The 18,009-nt window shown below is 42.6% G+C and overlaps 1 protein-coding gene across 1 annotated transcript in view; it reads left to right on the top strand.

Moving 5' to 3' along the window:
• Positions 1 to 18,009, top strand: part of PRKCH (protein kinase C eta) — a 226,206-nt gene that overhangs the window by 52,485 nt on the left and 155,712 nt on the right. Inside the window, exon 2 of the mRNA XM_082734940.1 lies at positions 15,619 to 15,682. Within this exon, the coding sequence (XP_082591066.1) occupies positions 15,619 to 15,682 (64 nt within the window). The remainder of the gene's footprint in view (positions 1 to 15,618; positions 15,683 to 18,009) is intronic.

Raw genomic sequence — 18,009 nt, 5'->3', positions numbered from 1 at the left:
TCACTCAGCATAATTTCTTCCAATCCCGTGTCCATGTTGATACAAAAGTTGGGTATTCATCCTTTCTGATGGAGGCATAATACTGCATTGTATATATGGACCATATCCTCTTTATCCATTCATCTGTTGAAGGGCATCTTGGTTCCCGTTCTGTGTCAGGATTCCATCCAGAATTCTGCTGTGGTGTTGAGACCACCTCTTCCCATCAGTCCTTGGAGAACTGGCCATCAGAAGCTATAGTTGGAAATCACAGGGCAGGGGGGAAATGGAAAGTGGAAAAATTAAGCATGTTTTTTAGGGTTTGAAGTCACAGTTTTTCAAACTGACCTTGTTTCTGGTGAGCTTAGAAGCTTGAGGAGTACCAGTCAGGTGGTACTTTGGCTTTGCTTAAGGTTTCTCTTATCATTAGACAGGGGATAATGGAATTTTGGGGAGGAAGATCCCAGAACTAAAGTGCCATATTTCATTATATCACATCAATTACATCATTACACATACATACAGGCTATTACCATGATATAATCCTCTCCGTGTGGACCTTGATCACATGGCTTGCCTAGTGTTTGTCAGGTTTCTTCTATGAAAGGACTCCTCTCCCCACCCATTTCTGTACTGTAGTCTTTGGAAGGAAGTCACTATAAGTCACTGTGTACAGCCCACACTAAAGGTGTGGCAAGTTATGCACCCCCTCCTGGAGGGGACCGGTATGTACACACATCATTTGATATTCTGGTTTGGAGATTTGTCCCTTCCCCCCATTTATTTATTTATTCAATCATTTATTTAGGTCTGTATAGACTTGGGAATATTTACTTGATCCTTTAGGTTATATATAATACTACATTACTTTTTGACTCAAACTCTTCCAGTTTTGGCCTTTGGGAGCTCTTTTGGGGTCTCCCTTCTTTTTTGTGGCGTACCTCTATCATTGTGTCAGGACAGTGTGATAAGCACTACACTACAGGAACCCCCCACCCCCCAATCACGGTGTTTCTTTCTTTTTTTTTTTTTTTTTAACACTTTCTGTTTCTGGTACTATAAGATGTTCCAGGCTCATTTTATATAGTCCTTGACACAGTCTTGGAATCAGCCATTTTTCCCAGGAGCCCTGGTTCCTTTTTCTCAGCGGAATTAGAAACCAAAGTTCTGGATGGTTGGGTGTGCGTGTTGCTCATTGCGTCCGGGTTCTCCCAGCTGACAGAACAAGGAAATAGGTGTATGTATCCTAACTTTTGTATACATATCTGTAAGTATTTCTGGATCTATTCCTCTGTAGCTGTATTAAGCAAACCTGAGCTCACAGGGATGTCTCCAACTCCAGGGCAGTACCACATGGGCCGTTCCAGCCCCTCTCCCTCATCTGCAGACTCCCACCACCCTCCATCCGTCTGTTACTGACAGGTATAGTGCTGTCGGAATGGTTAACTCCCACCCCACAAGTTTAGCTGGACTTCAGTGCTTCCTGTTGCCTTGAGGCTTCCCTCACATCCAGATTCCCTTACGTCAGTGCCTTTTCCCTCACTCCCTTCAGTGAGGAGATTGCATCCACTTTAATTCAGCTGAGTCTCATGTCATGGTCTGCATTCCATCCTGGGATCTCTTGACTCCCTAAATGCTTTTTATTTTTTAATGACATGCATTCAAGTTCATGGTGTTGTGAAGTTTTAAGGGTTTTGACAAATGCTGAGTGTCCTGGATCTACCCTACTCCTACTGCCCTAGAAACCCCCCTGTGCTAATGAAAGCATTCTTAAGAATTTGAACCTGCTGCTAGGCGAAATAGGAATAGGTATTAGACAACAGTATCTTATAGGAAAAGGCAATTCTCTGGGGCCTTGTTTGCTGCTCTAAGGGAAGGAAACCATGTGGGTTGGGTTTTACCTTTTGGTGAAACCCCCCCATCCAAAGAGTCCTAGTTCAAGGTGTTTGAGTGCCTCTGATTTAGATGTGGGTTAGGAAGGGGGTGGTGGGTGTTCTATCTCAGGTCTTTCTTCTTCCTTCCCGAGTTCATCAATAGCCCCAGCTCACCATTTTGTCTAACATCCTGTTGAAAGTCCTGCCAGCCCGTTGTATCTGGAAGCAGTTCTGTTCTAATTTCACCTGATGCTTAGAAGTTGCTCTGCTCTTAGGCTGTCACCAGGTTGATGACCTGGTGGGGTTGCAGCTGTGGATGGAAACTAGTTCCTAAAAGTGGACAAAGGTTGCTTTAGGAGGAAGTGAGAGAATGGAGCAGGTGAACTTCATGAAACCTTCTTTTTTTTTTTTTTTTTAAAGATTTTATTTATTCACCTGACAGAGATCACAAGTAGGCAGAGAGGCAGGCAGAGAGAGAGGGGGGAAGCAGGCTCTCCACCGAGCAGAGAACCTGACACGGGGCTCAATCCCAGGACTTGGAGACCATGACCTGAGCTGAAGGCAGAGGCCTAACCCACTGAGCCACCCAGGCGCCCCTTCATGAAACCTTCGTGTGTGGCAGTTATGAATCAGGTTGATCAAGAAGACAACTGCTTTAGGATTCTGTTCAGAGTGGTGCGGATGATAGTGGGACCTTAAAGTCCAAACCTACTTTAACTTGCCACCGATTTATTCTTTCCCCTTGGGTGACTATACATATGGTGGGGATAATGGTACTAATGTTCTCCTTATGGGAAGGCAGTTGTGAAGATTAAAGGGGAAAAAATCATGTGAAACTGCCCAGGGTACCGAGTGTGAATACGGTGCCTTTCTGCACTCTCTTCTTTCTGTTACTGGTTCTGCTTTCTCCTAGCCTCTAAACATGGCTTTGGTCCTTGGTGTCTTTGCTCTTTGAACTGTACCTCCTGTCCTTGGGATCAACTGTCTTTTGGCTCAGTCTTGCTTTTGTACAGGTGATGCCTAAAACTTTGCCTGGCCCTTTGTTTTAAGTTTCTGACTTTAAGTTTCTATCTTTTTGCCAAACACTTCTACCTGGATGTCTCCTTAAGGAATCAATATGTTTAAAAATTAAAGTTGTGCTCAACCAACTGAACTTCTAGACTCTCTTCTTTAGGTTGTGTGAGAAGCTTCCAGGTACGGGAGCCCTTTTTTGGCTTTTCATCATCTCAAACCCTTAGTCTGCATGTCATCTTGAGCTCCTTTTGCAGTGTTTTCCTCTTGTCTCTTTCACTGCTCGCCTGTACCATCGGAACAGACTCCTAACTGTCCCTCCTTTCCCCCATCCAGTCTACTCCCTGCCGGCTTGTCTTCCAGCCTGTCTTACTATTACCAGTCCGCTTTTTAAAATTTAAATTTGAACTCCACTTGGCATCCAAAGCTTGCATTTCCAGCTTTACCTTCAAACTCAAACTATGTAGTCTGATTTAACTAAACTACATTTTCCTTCGTGCCTTTGTGCTGTTCTCTCTCTTCTTATCTCGGCAGGGGAAATCGTAGTGGTAGAACTAAACTTGCAGGGGAGGCTTCAGGGCCATGGATGTGCTTTAGCTTAGAATGGGGAGGACCTTTGTAACAGAGCTGCTAAAGATGGGATGGGTATCATGGAAGAAGTCTGTCTGTTACCTCCTGTTTCCCAAGCCTGAGGACACCTTTAAGTCCTTATCGTCCTCCACCTCTCAAGCATGTGGCTTCTCTTCTCTTTTGAAGTTGCTTTCTCCCCATGTCCCATGACACTGCTTGGGCAAGGTCACCCACCTCTCGATTGCATCTCTGGTTCTTTCTTCTGTCTCCTAAATCAGTCTCCTCTCCTGTTGCTTCCATTTCTGTGCTTTCTTGAAAAGTTTCATGGCTCTTAGTGATCACCTTTTGAGAAAGATTCCCAAATAAAACCCCCAATCCTGTCTTTATAATTTGTCTGTGTTTCTAACTTCTTGCCAGATGTTTCTATTTGAGTACCTTGTATCCAAATTTGAATTCATTTCCTTCCTTCTAAAACATGTTCCTTCCCCTTGAGTTCCCTGGTTTGATTAATAGCAACAGAGGTTGGCGGACATTTTCTGTAAAGGGCCAGACAGTAAATATTTTTGGCTTTGTGGGCTTTAAGGTCTTGGTCATAACTACTTAACTTTGCCTTTTGTAGCACAAAAGCATCCATAGATAATACATCAACAAAGATAGGTGTGCTGTGTTTCAATAAGATTTTACTTACAAAAATAGGCAGTGGGCTGAAATTGATCTGTGGGTCATAGTTTGCCAACCCCTAGGTTACCCAGGTCCAAAATTCAATGTTTCTTTGCTTTTCTACTAATTTCATTTACTCTCTTCTTAGGATATTTAATTTCTGCTGATTCTATCCTTATGAAACTTTTTGTATTTCTAGACTATAGGGCTTCCACATTCATTGGTCTAGTAGAGAAAATGTCCCTTTTACATGTTACTGTCCATCAATCTGCCTAATCAGAAATCTCCAGTGACTGCCCTTGGCCTGATTAATAAGGTCAGAGTTCTCACAGAGCAGCTGCTTCTAAGGTTGCCTTCTAAGGTTGCCTCCAACCTTCTTAGTCCTCTAAATGGACGCTCTTGCAAGTACACTGGTCTAGTCTGTATTCTGCTATTTGTTCTAGCTCTGCTCATGATGCTCTCGTGACTCACAGTGGCCTCCCCCCCACTTATTGAAGCCTGAATATTCCTTCTCTTGATCTGCATGCACAGTGCTTTTGATGCTATCCTTACCTCTTCTGCTGAGACTGCGCTGGGCTCTATTTTATATCTTTATAGCCTTCCTCCTTCTCCATCTGAGGCAGCCCAGTAGATGGTCCGTTAAGATGGGTAATGATCACGCATTGAATCTGTCTCTCCTCCAGATCTGCCCATGCCTTTGGAGTTCCTGTCTCAGTTAATGGCACCAGGGATTATCATTGGCCTTGGAGACTGTGACTGCTTGTTAGGTTTAGCTGCTTCTCCCTGTCCTGTCTTTCCCCTGTCTGCCTCCTCTTATCCATCCCCTCTGTTGCTGGCTTAGCTCAAGTCTTCTCCATTCTTCGTTAAGACCACTTGACTAGCCTTTGAATGTGTATTGCCAACACTAGCTTCTCTTTCCTTATAACCCCAACACCCTGTCTATAGGGACCTGTCATGTAGGTGTGATTCTGCAACATTGTTGATTGAAACCCTTCAGTGGTTCTCCATTGTCCTTGGGTAAGGGCTAGCTTTCCAATGTGCCACAAGTCCATGGTTGATTGAATACCCTTTCCTTTCCAGCCTTGTTTTTTGGCCCATTTCATTGACACAGTCTACATTCAACCATATATAACCCCAAAAGGCCCTCTATGGACTTGTATAGACTTCCTTCTCGGACCTATCTGGAAAACTATCTGAATTTCTTGGAAGGGTATAAATGCCCCTTCTGCAGAGCTTTCATATCTCCTTCTCTCTGGAAGACCAAAAAGAATAAAGGTGTCATCAGATAACCATTGGGAGAGACGCTTGGGCTTGATGTAGTTTCTGGTGCCCCTTCAAATTCAGAGTCTTCTAAAGTTGACCTGGAGCCTGATTAATGAACAATTAAGTAGAGAAGTTTATAAAGCATCTTGAATGCTTAAAGATGCTAAATATGCAGTTTTGACTTATTTCCTTGCTTTGGTTTTGCTAGAGCTTTTGCCTTCTTCCTCTATTATGGTGAATAGAATAAGAGTCAACAATGTAGAATAATTCTGGATTTATTTATATCCCTTCCTTTTTTTATATAACCTGAGATCTTTAGTTTAAAATGTTAGGATGGGGGCAGAGCAGGAGGGAATAATTATTTCAGTACAGATATTTCATATCTGCCTCTTCACTCTAGGAAAGTAAACTTAACATCTGTGGCAAAACTTACTAGACTCTCCAGCTCCTGCTATTTCTCCTTTCTTGTGGGAGCTTCCCCTCAGAGAAGGAGGCTTTTTATGGGGCTAACAGCTCTTATCAGACAACCACAGAGGTTGTGGAAAAGGAAAGAGGCCTTGAGGCTGCTGAGTAGGACAACATTCATCTCCTCCAGCCATGGTCAAAAGCCACCTGTCCCTTTCATCTAGTGTCTCATCCTGGCAAGGAGACAGTATGTTCTCTTTCTAGAAGGATCTATGGAGCAGAAAAGAGAAAGGTAGAGATCATGAAGAAAAGTGACCCTTTAAAGTGTTCCTTGATGTAGAGGATACCCCATATGGAGAGGGAACACGATTACTATGGTTCTCTCTCTAGATTCAGAGTCTGCTTGGCATGAGGTCCTTGTGGACACTCTCTTGGAGGAGAAGGAAGGTGCCTTTTTAGTTTTGAAGGGTGTTACTTTGAGAGGCCTCTGCTGTTTTCTAGGGAGGGTGTTTGGCTTCTTCCAAGGACTTGGCCTGTTCCTTTTAGTCTATCAGGAGCAGCGCCAGCAGTTCTAGACCGCCTGGAGGCATAGGCAGGTTCCTTCAGAGCCTCTGTCCTCATTCATAAAGAAGGCATCTGGTAAACCTGGATTAAACTGCCTAGGAAGTAAAGGGGGAGGACTTGTAGTGAAGCTTTTAGAAGAGCCTAAGGCAACTTTCATTTAATTTACGTTTTCAGTCCCTCAGATACTGGAGTCAAAGATTGAGAGAAACACACCCACAGCACTTAGAAGATACAAGTACACCATTTCTCTCTCTTCTTAGCCCACTCCTTGGCAGAGGAAAAAAACAAAATTAGTCCACAGAGATATCCAATTTTGACTATTCCTGATTTTTTCATTATGGGCAGTGAAACTTTGAAAAATTAATTATAATGCACTAGATTTTTACCTTTGCCAAAAGAGACATAGTTTATGCTAGAGCATAGAGGTAATTGGCTTTGAGTGAAATAATTCTAAATTTAAATTTACAGCAGTTTTGTGGGTATGTGTAGCTTGGCTGGTGAAGAGTTAACATATGCCTTAAATATGAATTTTAGAGACAGATTCTTTAGTAGTCTTCAAACATCTTTACTTGCCCAGTGGAATTCAGAAACCACTTCTGACTTGGAGCTCTAAGAATATTAGATAAGAAAAAGACTAAAATGCTAGTCTACCTACCAGATGTCCTATTACTAGAGCTGTGGCCACAGTCCAGGGCTCTTTTCCCAGCCTCCTCTCTCACCACAGTGAAGGGTCCAGACTTGGCAAGATGAGGATTTAATCACTAAAGTAAAGATAATATCTTTCTTCACTTTCAACCTCAGATTTGATAAGTCCCACTCTTCTGTTCAGTTTTTGCCATCTTTTTCTGATAATTTTTAATCTGTGGTATTTCTTAGTGTGCCTTTAACTCCTAAAACTTATCTGATGGTTAGATGAAAATAGAAAGTTAGCAGGGCTGTAGGATTTGCCTCATTCACCCCGCTTTGTTCTAAACTCTTTCCTACAGTGAGGGGACGCACTGTGTGTCTACAGCACATGACCCTGACTCGGGTCCTTCAGGCAGCTGACTAATGGGACCTGAGCTGCCTGCTGCTTTTCACCAGCCCCAGCACAGACTTGCCATGCTTAGCAACTTCTGCCTCGTACCCCTGTAGGGAGCCATCTAGTGACACTGTCACACTGGTCTGGGGCCACACCCACTGGCCTTGGCAGTGAAGAGGTGTGCTTGGTACACTGAAGCCTGGCATTTGGCAGGGAGCAAGCACCCTCAGGTGCTGATGGCATGAGTGTTACCTGAGTTTGCAAAGGAGACCAGTGATGTGGTGCCCTAACATGCCGGAAGCCCAAGCAAGCTGGCATCAGGGGGAGCAAAAGGCAGTGGGCAAGGCTACAGTAACCTATATGCAGGTGCAGTTACACACAGCAGCCTTGGGGCAGGTGACCCAAGGGACCCAAGCCAAAGGACCAGGTGACTGCTGGTGACCTTGGTCAATTCCACAACCTCTCTGAGCCTTCATTTTTTTTCCATCTGTATAGTGGCAGTGGTGATATTTACCTTGCAGATGGTGAAGGTGAGAAACAGTGTAGGTTAGGCACTTAGCTCCTACACACTGATGAACTCAAGACACAGTAACTCTTATTTCTGTTACTGAAGAAAAGCCACACACCTCCTTGTTGGTTATTGGGACAGTCCTGCATGTTTTGCCTCTAGGAATTAGAATTCTCATTCTTAAGGCTGATAGTTTCAGCTGGAAGAAAATTGTGAAATGCCTTATCATGTTTTTAGGTTGTTACTTATCCCTAGAGCAAGACTTAGAAAAGTTATAGAAACATGTCACTGGGCCAGAATCTGAATATCACAGATGTCTGGCTCAAGGCCCAGAGAGTCTAGGTGAACGTCTACCTTTGCCCAAATAAAGGATTGTTTTTCCTTTTAATATGCTAGATCCCTCTGCTTATCCCAGGACAAGATGAATATTAAGTAGGCAGAAGGTTCCTGTCTATGATCAATTCTAATGCCTTTTGTGAAGGGAAATGGTTGTAAATTATTACCAGTTAATTAAATGAGTGTTTCCGTTGAGTCCTGTGTGCAGGCTTTTATCCAAGCCTGTTTAGAATCATGCAACCTCGGAGCTAGAAAGGTTTTTAGACAACCCTCTCATTTCATGGCCAAGGAGATGGAGTCGGGATGTAAGTGACTTGCTCAAGTGATGCCAAGGGGAAAGCAAACCTTGGCTCGGGGGTGTAGGGAGGAAAGAGGGGTTCCTGCTTATCTGGTGGGTATATCATGTGAACAGAGCATAATTTATAGGCTGTGGGCCCGTGCAGTGCGTAGGCTACTGGTATCTTGGAGTGCTTTTCTATTTATGAAGCGCTGTCACATTTTTCTTATAAGACAAAATATTATTCCATTTTATAGGTGATGAAATTGAGGTGGTTAAATGAAACTTCCAATTCAACTCATTAGACCAGATCAACAGATATTTGGAGTGTTTACTTGGTTCAAGGAAATCTGCTAGGCCCTTTGGGGAACATAAAATTGTCAGATCCTGCTGGATGGAGCGTACAGACTTATTGCAAGTGACAGGATATAAGTAGATGAAATTTATCTAATTGTTCAAGGGCATAAATAAGTATTAAGATAGTAATCGAGATAGGAATTTTGAGATTGGAGGGATCAGTGTGCATGTCAAGATCTTCCTGGCATAAGTTTCTTCCTTCAGCTCCTGTGGCTGCATTGTTTTCTTGTCAGGTGCACTTGGTTACGCATCCCACCGTCAGCCCCAGGGAACAACTTTGGGAGATCCTGAGCGCCTGGCGGTGATCCCAGCCCTAGGAGTAATTCAGTAAAGGTTTGAATGAATGGATAGGTGAAGAGAGATTTTCCAAGCAGAGGCAACAGAAGGAGCAAAGGTATGGCTATGCCCTGGTGAGGAGACAGGCCTGACCAGAAGAGCAGGTTTAAAGGATGGAAGCTTGAAAAAGAGGTTTGGGTAAATTAGTGGGGAGAACCCAGGTGGCCCAGAAAGCTAGGTGGAGCAGCTTGAATTTTATTCTGAAGGCACTGGGAAGCCTGCAGAGGCTTTGCTGGGGGAAAGTTGATGGGCGCGGCACTTGGAAAAGGGTATCTGGGCATCGAGGTGTAGAATCTTCCTTGATTTTGGTTTGTTTCTAATATTTATTTATTTATATTTTGTCACTTGTTCATATCCTATACTTGGATGTCATACCTAAGAAACCATCACCTAACCCAAGGTCAGGAAAACTTAATCCTGTGCTTTCTTGTAAGATTTTTATAGTTTTAGCTCTTGCGTTGGGTCTGTGATCTACTTGGAGTCCATGTTTCCATATGGTAAAATGTAGGGGGCCGCCTTCATTCCTTAGAAGATGGATATCCAGTTGTCCTGGCACCATTAGTTAAAAAGACTATTCTTTCTCCATTTAATTGTCTGGTCACTCTCCTTTGGGTAATCCCGCTCTACGGCTTGTCCTATTTTCCTTACTCCCACTCCCAGGCAACCTCTGATGAGTCTTCTGTCCATACTGATTAGTTTGCCTTTTCTAGACAGAATGTACTCTGTTCGGTTTCTTTTTTCTTCTTCTAATTTTTATTTATTTATTAATTTATTTTTTATTAATGTATAATGTATTATTTGCTGCAGGAGTACAGGTCAGTGATTCATCAGTCTTACACGCTTCACAGCACTTAGTGTATCACATACCCTCCCCAATGTGCATCACCCAACCACCCAATGGTGTCTCTCATTCAGTATCTCCCATGCTGTTGCGTGCATCCACAGTTCATTCTTGTTATTGTTGAATACTATTCCAGTGTGTGGCTTTACACATTTTTTAAAAGCTCCTGGGAGCATTTGTGTACATATCTTTGTGTGGACACAAGAGGTCTTGATTCTTGGGTAATTACCCGGAGGGGAATAGCTGGGTCAAATGGGAGGCGTACGTGCAACTTTTTAAGAAAATGTCCAGCTGTTTGCAAAGTAGTAGTACCATTTTACAGTCCCATCAGTGTGTAAGGATTCCAGTTGTTCCGTATTTGTACAAACAGTATGGTTGGACTTCTCAATTTAGCCATCCTAGCAGGTATATGTTATTGTTGCATTGTGGTTTTAATTTCCATTTCTCCAATGAGTAATGATGTTGAGCTTGTATTTTTTGTACCTATTTGCCATCTGTATATCCTTGGGGAAACATGAAATGATGAAATCTGTTTTTGAAAAGTTGGATTGCTTGTTTTCTTATTATTGAGTTTTGCAAGTTCTTTATCCTGGATACCGGTATTTTATCAAATATATGATTTCCAACTATTTTCTCCTAATCTGTGATTCATCTTTCATACTCTTGACTGTGTCTTTCAAAGAGCAGAAACTTTAATTTTGGTGAAGTCCAATTTATTGTTTTCTTTCACGGATTGCGCTTTTGGTTTTGTATCTAGAAAAATTTGTCGGACTAAATCAGTGCCCCCAATTTTCCCTTATTATTTTTCTTGAGCTATTAAATTTTAAGTTTCTCATTTAGGTCTGTGATGCATTTTGAGTTAATTTTTGTTGTAGGTTACAATGTCAGAGTTGAAGTTGTTTTGCATGTGAACCTCTGGTGTTTATAGCACCATTTATTGTCTCTGAGTTTTTCCCATTTACCTGTTTGTGCATTAGAATGTCATTTTTAAAGTTTATTGCTTACTGACCAGGGCCCAGGAGTTGCCCTACTGACCCACCGACGTGGTCTGTATGAGAGAAGAGTTAGTATGAGTTAGAGTTCTTCCCTCAGTGTCTGTTACAGAAAGCATGCTAAATGTGTCCATTTTTAGTTTAAATTCAATTAATTAACATATAATGTGTCATTGGTTTCAGACATAGAGGTCAGTTATTCATCAGTCTTATATGCCAGTCGATGCTCATTGCATCACGTGCCCTCCTTAATGTCCATCATCTGAGTGGCATCTTGATTGATAAATAGGAGTTTGACAATTAAAGAGAGGAAAGGGTTTTCTAGGCAGAAAGATTACCTGCCTCCAGTCCCTAGGCAATAAGTGTCAGACAGGTAATGTGTATTTTTCACAGTTTTGACTATATGCCCCAGTATGCTATCTGACTGTAAACATGTTTTGTTGATCTGAAGAGGCTGGGGAACAGGTTGTATATGTGTTTGGCATGGTGGGGACACAGCCTGCAGGGCCAGGCTGTGCCAGGCTAAGGAGTTGGAAACCTGTCATTGGCAGCAGGTGGGGGAGGGTGAGTCTGAGACAGGAAATAGCTAGAAGGCCATTGCAGGTGGTCAGGTGAGGCAGGGCAGTAGGAATAGGGAGGAAGAGGCAACTTTAGGAGAGGCACAGTAAGTGGGTTTGATGGGGTCAGGTAGATTTAGATGTATGTGGGTAGGAGCCTAGGCTGCCAGGTCCGTGGTGGAGTCAGGACTGTGGGGTTTCAATTAAGGGAGTATACAATGAGAATTTGGATTCTGGGCATGTTGATATATTGAACTGGACTTGTCTCATTGGGACAAGGGGGTAGAGTCTTTCCAGAAAAGGTGCATATGGAGGTCTGTGCTGGAGACTTAGGAAATGAATACAACACTGTCCCCCATCTTTAACCTGTACCCTTTCGGGGATTCCCGTATGTTTGTTTCTTTCTCCTACTCCTACCCCAGAGAATCTCAAGTTGGTGCTAAAATCACAAGGCTGAATCTTACAATGGAAGAAAAAGAGGACTTCCCAAGATTTAAAGGCAACCTGAGGGAGGGGGAGGGGGGAGAGGAGAGGGGGAGAGAAAGAGAGAGAGATGCTGGAAAGAAGCCTGAGAGAGAAAGAGAAGAGTGCGGGAAGACCAGGGTAGAGAGTGTCCTGGAAGCAAAGAAATTCATGAACAAGGAAGCTGTCGAGGATCAGAGCTGCAGAGAGCAGTGGAAATAAAAACAGATGTGCTTTGGATTTGACAATGGCACTTGCCAAGGGTTGCATGGGCTGCTTCAGTGCCAGAGGGAGGCAGAGGGTCAGGGTGTATGTGGTAGCATAGATGTTAGAAAGTATAGAGGGAGGTGTAACTGTTTTTATATATTTGACGTATTCTCTTTGGCTGCCAATTTGGATAAGTCTTTGGATGTTAATGGTAGAACACCCTACTCAAACTGGCCAAACCGAAAGGAATTTATAGGCTCTAATAACTCAAAAGTCCAGAAGAATCAAGCAAGGCTTGATCTCAGGGTTTAAGTGATATCAAGATCTGGTCTCTTTCTGTCTCTCTGCTTTCTCTTCTTACCTGGCTTCCTTCTCCAGCCCGGCAGGAAGGGAGCTGGATACTCCCAAGTTTATGTCCTTCTAGATCAAAATTCAGCAGATGTGAGATCTTGTCTCTGTCTTGTAGGTCCAGGATTCCTAATTGGACCCTCTTGGTTTTTGTGCCCAAACCCAAGCCAGTGACTGGGGGGAAGAGAGCTATGATTACACAGCTGACCGTGTAGAGGCCATGTGTCCTCTCTAGACCAGTCATCGTGGCTGGAGGAATTCAGTGCTCTGATTGACAAGACCTGGGTCATGTGGCTCATGGAGCTGAGGGCAGAATCCCAGCTGAATCATTGGGACTACCTACAAGGGAAGGGTAGTTCTGGAATAAGAGCCAAAGTGCAATTCCTGGAGGCTAGAATGGATGTTCTAGCTGGAGAGAAAACATCTACCAGTAGGGGAGAGACTAGGATCAGTGCATGGAAATTACTGGTTGCTATACTTCCACTTTTAGAGAGAGATCTTTCTATGCAATGGAGGAATGAATGAGGCCCACTGCAGAGGTAGCAAGTTGGCTGGCACGCAGTCGTGGGGAGGGGGTCTAAGCAGTCACTACGAATAGATATTGGCAGCCCATCAGCACTGAGTAAATGGAAAAGGGGATCTGGAAGGCCATTTTCCAAACTGTTTGTCTGCAACACAGGAATGCATTTCTACACCAGTACACCCTCAAAATGCATATGAAAACACAAGCAGAAGTTTCATGACATAACACTTTTCCTTACAACGTGACACATATGTGTTTGCTCTTCCAGAATCCCGGTTGTGTGCAACCCAACTCTATTTGATTTCATGTCACACTAATGTCAAACCCGCCGTTTGTAAAACCGTCTTCGAAGGTCAGGGGTGTAGGTGGTGTAGGCTTGAAGCTGGTGTTTGAGTCTGGCTTGTCCATGATGATGGTGGCACTGGTCAAGCCTGAGAAGGCAAACCTGTTCTGCTTAAGGGAGCTCTGGATTCTGCTAGTGGGATCTCTGGTGTCAGAGCAGCTCTGGCCACGTGTGGGGCAGGGGCAGGGTGAGGGCGTGGCCTGCTTTTGGAGGGAGTTTCCAGGCTGGCCCTGGGCCAGGGCATCTCCGAGGTGGGACGGGGTTGTCTGTTTGTCTGGAGGCTGGTAGTGGCTCCTTCTGTGCCAGCAGCCGCTTGTGTTGTGAGGATGAATGCGTGTGCCTGATGTGCTCTCCGCCAGGCCTTTATATTGAAGATGAGGGAGTGGCTTTTTAAAAATAACATATTTTTGACTTGAAACAAGTCAAGGCAGCGAGTGGAGACAATTAGAGACTGACATCCTGTTTAGTCATCTCTCCAGAGAGCTCTATTTTCAGAACTGTTCCGTAAAGGTTCACAAGGGGTATTCAGACAGTTTAGGGGATATTGTTAACTTAGTGGTCATGGTGATGTAAGTAGCCAATTTGAACGCTGGGTGATCGACAGTGTGGTAACGCCTTGGAAGCAGATTTTGTGCGAGGGATGGGGGGCTTATAAGAATAGGCTATTGTACAGGTAAAGCTTTCTGAGTCAGAACAAGGCAAGCATCTTTTATTTTGAAAAAGTCTGTAATCAGGGTGTGGCATTAAAAATATGTGGTGGTAAGTTAGGGGAAAGTCAATGCATTTTTCCCCCAGTCTTTGTCACCTAGGGGTACAGTCAAAACAGTAAAGAGTATTGTCAAGGCTCTTTGAGCTCATTTGATGGAAGCCAGGCCAGAAATGCTGAATGGTGACGTCACAGACTTTTGGATAAGAAGCGTGAAGCTTGGGGTGGTTAAGGACCTTTCTCAGAGTCTAGAACCAGATGCCGCAGTCAGGCCGTGTCCTCATTTAGTTTGAGCACAGTTGTGATTTGCAACTTCTTTAGTGTAATATTCTACCTAAAATGACCAGTTGTATCTGTACTCAGCTCCTCTGGATCTGTCTCTCTCTTTGAGGAAAGAAATGGAGCCATAGGCTGAATCCAACAAGATTTTGACAATTGTAAATTGATGTATTTGGGTCCAAAAGAACCTCACAATCCAAGGCTTAGAGGTGTTCTTGGATAGTTCGAGCTTAGCACCCAACATGAAGAGGGCAGAGCCTGTGTGCCTGGGCTAGTGAGATCAGAGCAGGTGCTGCCTGAATCCAGAATGGCATGTTGCACCGGGACAGGACGGAGCCCAGAGACGGCAAGCTGCTGAGTTGGCAGAGTGGATGTATCCCTATCTGAGTGCATAGATGAGAGCTTTAAGGGATGAACAGGCAAGAGTCATGGGTGCAGAGCTCCTGAATTGCCTTCCCTGTGCTTGCTGAAGATTAATTACACTCAAGTGAAAATGGTAGAGATGGAGACTGTACTCTTCTCATACTTTTCACTTCCTGAAAGGAAAGGTTGCAGTTGACTGTGCCACATTTGTTCGTTACCTCTTATGTTGCCTTGTTTCTCTATTTCATACATCTGTCACGTGGTTATTTTATTTATTTATTTTTTTTAAGATTTACTTATTTGAGAGAGAGAGAGAGAACGGGGGAGGGGCAGCAGGAAAGAAAGAGAGAGAGAGAGAATCTCAAGCAGATTTCCTGCTGAGTGTGGAGCCCAATGGGCTGAATCCCACAACCCTGAGAGCATGACCTGAGCTGAAATCAAGAGTCTGATGCTTAACCGACTGAGCCACCCAGGAACCCCTTCCTGCCATGTAGTTTAATAAAATGTTGCTCTGACATAAGATAGGGTTATTTCAGAAACAATGTCCAAGCTTACAGGTACTTCTCAATAATATCACGAAGAGCCAAAATGAAAGAGATTAAAATTCAAGACACGCGGAAACATTGGAAGAATGATTTCCCTTCGATTTGCTTTTCCGCCTTTACAGTTTCGTGTGGTTTCATGCGTTTCTTACCTGTCTGCTGTTGAATGAAATTCTTAAGTCTGATCAATACTGTGATTTTGCACATATAGGCCTCTTTGTAAAGAATTATTTGAGGCCCCACAAAAAGGACTTCAAAGTTAGAATATAACACATGATTCTTTTCTCCTTCTAGGTGGATCTGGAGCCAGAAGGGAAGGTGTTTGTGGTAATAACCCTAACGGGGAGCTTCACTGAAGGTAAGGACGAGTTTGGGGTGGTTTCTGGTAAAAATGTAATCCTAGTCGCTGTCAGTAGGAGTTTCTGACCTGGAAGTTTATAAAAAGAGCATTTTGTAAATGATACTTTAAAAATGGTTTTATGTTGGGTTGGCTCGTATTTTGTTTGTAATGATCTGTTGGTTTGGATTGCCAGATTACGTATATTTACCATATCTGGCGATCTCATGATTTGTTTGACGTACTCACTGAATTTTCTTTTCTTCATCAACATCTTAGCTGAATGGGTTCTTGCCTCTTCTTGTTCATGTCTGTCAAATTGTATTAAAGATTTTTGGTTTGGGAGCCAACTTTTCACTTTGCCCTGAATGTGTTAAAAAATTAAGGATCATAGTCTCTTTCTTACAATCTTTATCTCCTTCTGCCCTGTAAGGGATTCTAGTCCTCTCTCTCTGGTGCCACCCCCACCTCCCACTCCCTAATTTTTTTTTTTTAATTGAGGTAAAATATATATACAGTGAAATGAGCAGATTGGAAGGGAGGAATTTGAGTTTTAGCAGATGCATGCAGCCGCATCCCCAGCACCATGATCCAAGGTAAAGAACATTTCCACCACTCTGAGAGTTCCCTTGTGTCCTTTCCCAGTCAGTCTCTTGCTGCCAGAGGCAATAATTGGGATGTTTTATTTTTTTTTCACCATAGATTAGTTTGCTCTATGCCAGAAGCTCACGTAAATGGAACTACATAGTATGTTCTCTCTTGTGTCTGATTTCTTGCACTCAGCATAATTTCTGTGGGACCCACCCACGTCCTTGTGTGTGTTAGTGTCCCATTCCATGACCTACCCATTCTCTTCCTGATGGATGTTTGGAGTCATTAGGAATAATGCTGTTATATGCATGGTCGTTCATACATTTCTGTCGATGTGCCCTTTCTCTCCTCTTTGGTAGATATACAGAGTCCTGGAGTTGCTGGATAATAAAGGAAATATATGTTCAACTTCATAAGAAACTCTCAAATGTTTTTCTAATGTGCTTATATTTTTATACTCCCACCAGGAGTGTATGAGCATTCCGATTATTCCATTTCCTCACCAACACTTGGTATAGTCATTCTCTTTAACATTAGACAGTCTAGTGGGTATAAAACAGTATCTTGTGGTTTTTATTTGCATTTCCCTGATGTTGAGTACTTTTGCATGTGGTTCTTTTCTTCCCAAGTACCAGCTAAAGTCTTTTTGTTTTCTGAAATTTGGTTTGTCTTTCTGTTAATGATTTATAGTTGTCTGTTTTCTAGAGAAGCATTCTTTGTCAGAAATTGGTATTGTGAATACATTCTCCTCGTGTGTGGCTTGCCTTTTCACTTTCCTTATGGTGTCTTTGAGCAGAAGTTTTAAATTTCTCTGAAGTCCTGTTTATCAATCTCCTCTTTCATAGCTTATACATTTTGTATCCTCTGTAAGAAATCTGTCATAGAGTCACAATAATATTGTCCTGTTTTCTCTTAGAAGATTACAGGATTTTATGTTTAGGTCTGTGTTATATTTAGGTCTTTGTTCCTTCTTAAATTAATATTTGTGTGTGGAGGGGTTGGGATTTCTTTCCCCTGTACCACAATCCAATTCTCCTTCTCCCTGCCATTTCTCGAAGACTTTCTTTTTTCTTGGCAACTTTGTCACCAATCATTGACCCTACTGTGGATCTATTTATAAACTGTTTTGTTCTATTGATCTACTGGTCTATCATTACACCAATACCATGCCATCTTCATTGCTGTTGCTTTGTATTAAGTCTTAAGGCTAAATAGTGCGAGTCCTCCAAATGCGTTTTGTTCGTTTGTTTGGAGGCTATTTTAGCTATCCTCAGTATTTTAAATTCTGATGTCAATTTTAGAATCAGCTTATCAATTTCCACAGAAAAGCGTACTAAATTTTGAATTAAAGTTGTATTAAATCTATCCATCAATTTGAGGAGAGCTGACATCTTAACAGTTGTGCACATTGTCAAGTCCATAAACTGGGTATATTCCTCCATTTGCTGATGGTCTCTAATGTCTCTCAGCCATATCAATATTAGAAATTCTATATTAATTTTCAATATAGAGATCTTGCACATATTTTAAAAAATATATTTCTAGGTATTTTAAGCTCTTGATGCTGTTATACATGGTATTTAAAAATTTTTATTTTGGAAATTGGTAACAGTATATAGAGATGATTTTTTTGCTTGACTTTGCAATCTATGACCTTAAAAAATTTCACTTACTAGTTCTAGTAGGTTTCTCTTTCTCTCTCTCTTTTTTTTTGTACCTATCTTGGGATTTTCTCTGTAAATAATCATGTTATCTAT

Source organism: Mustela nivalis (assembly GCF_964662115.1).
Source record: "Mustela nivalis genome assembly, chromosome: 6".
Lineage (NCBI taxonomy): Eukaryota > Metazoa > Chordata > Mammalia > Carnivora > Mustelidae > Mustela > Mustela nivalis.
Note: the sequence above shows the minus strand (reverse complement) of the source record. Positions and strands in the feature narration are given on the sequence as shown.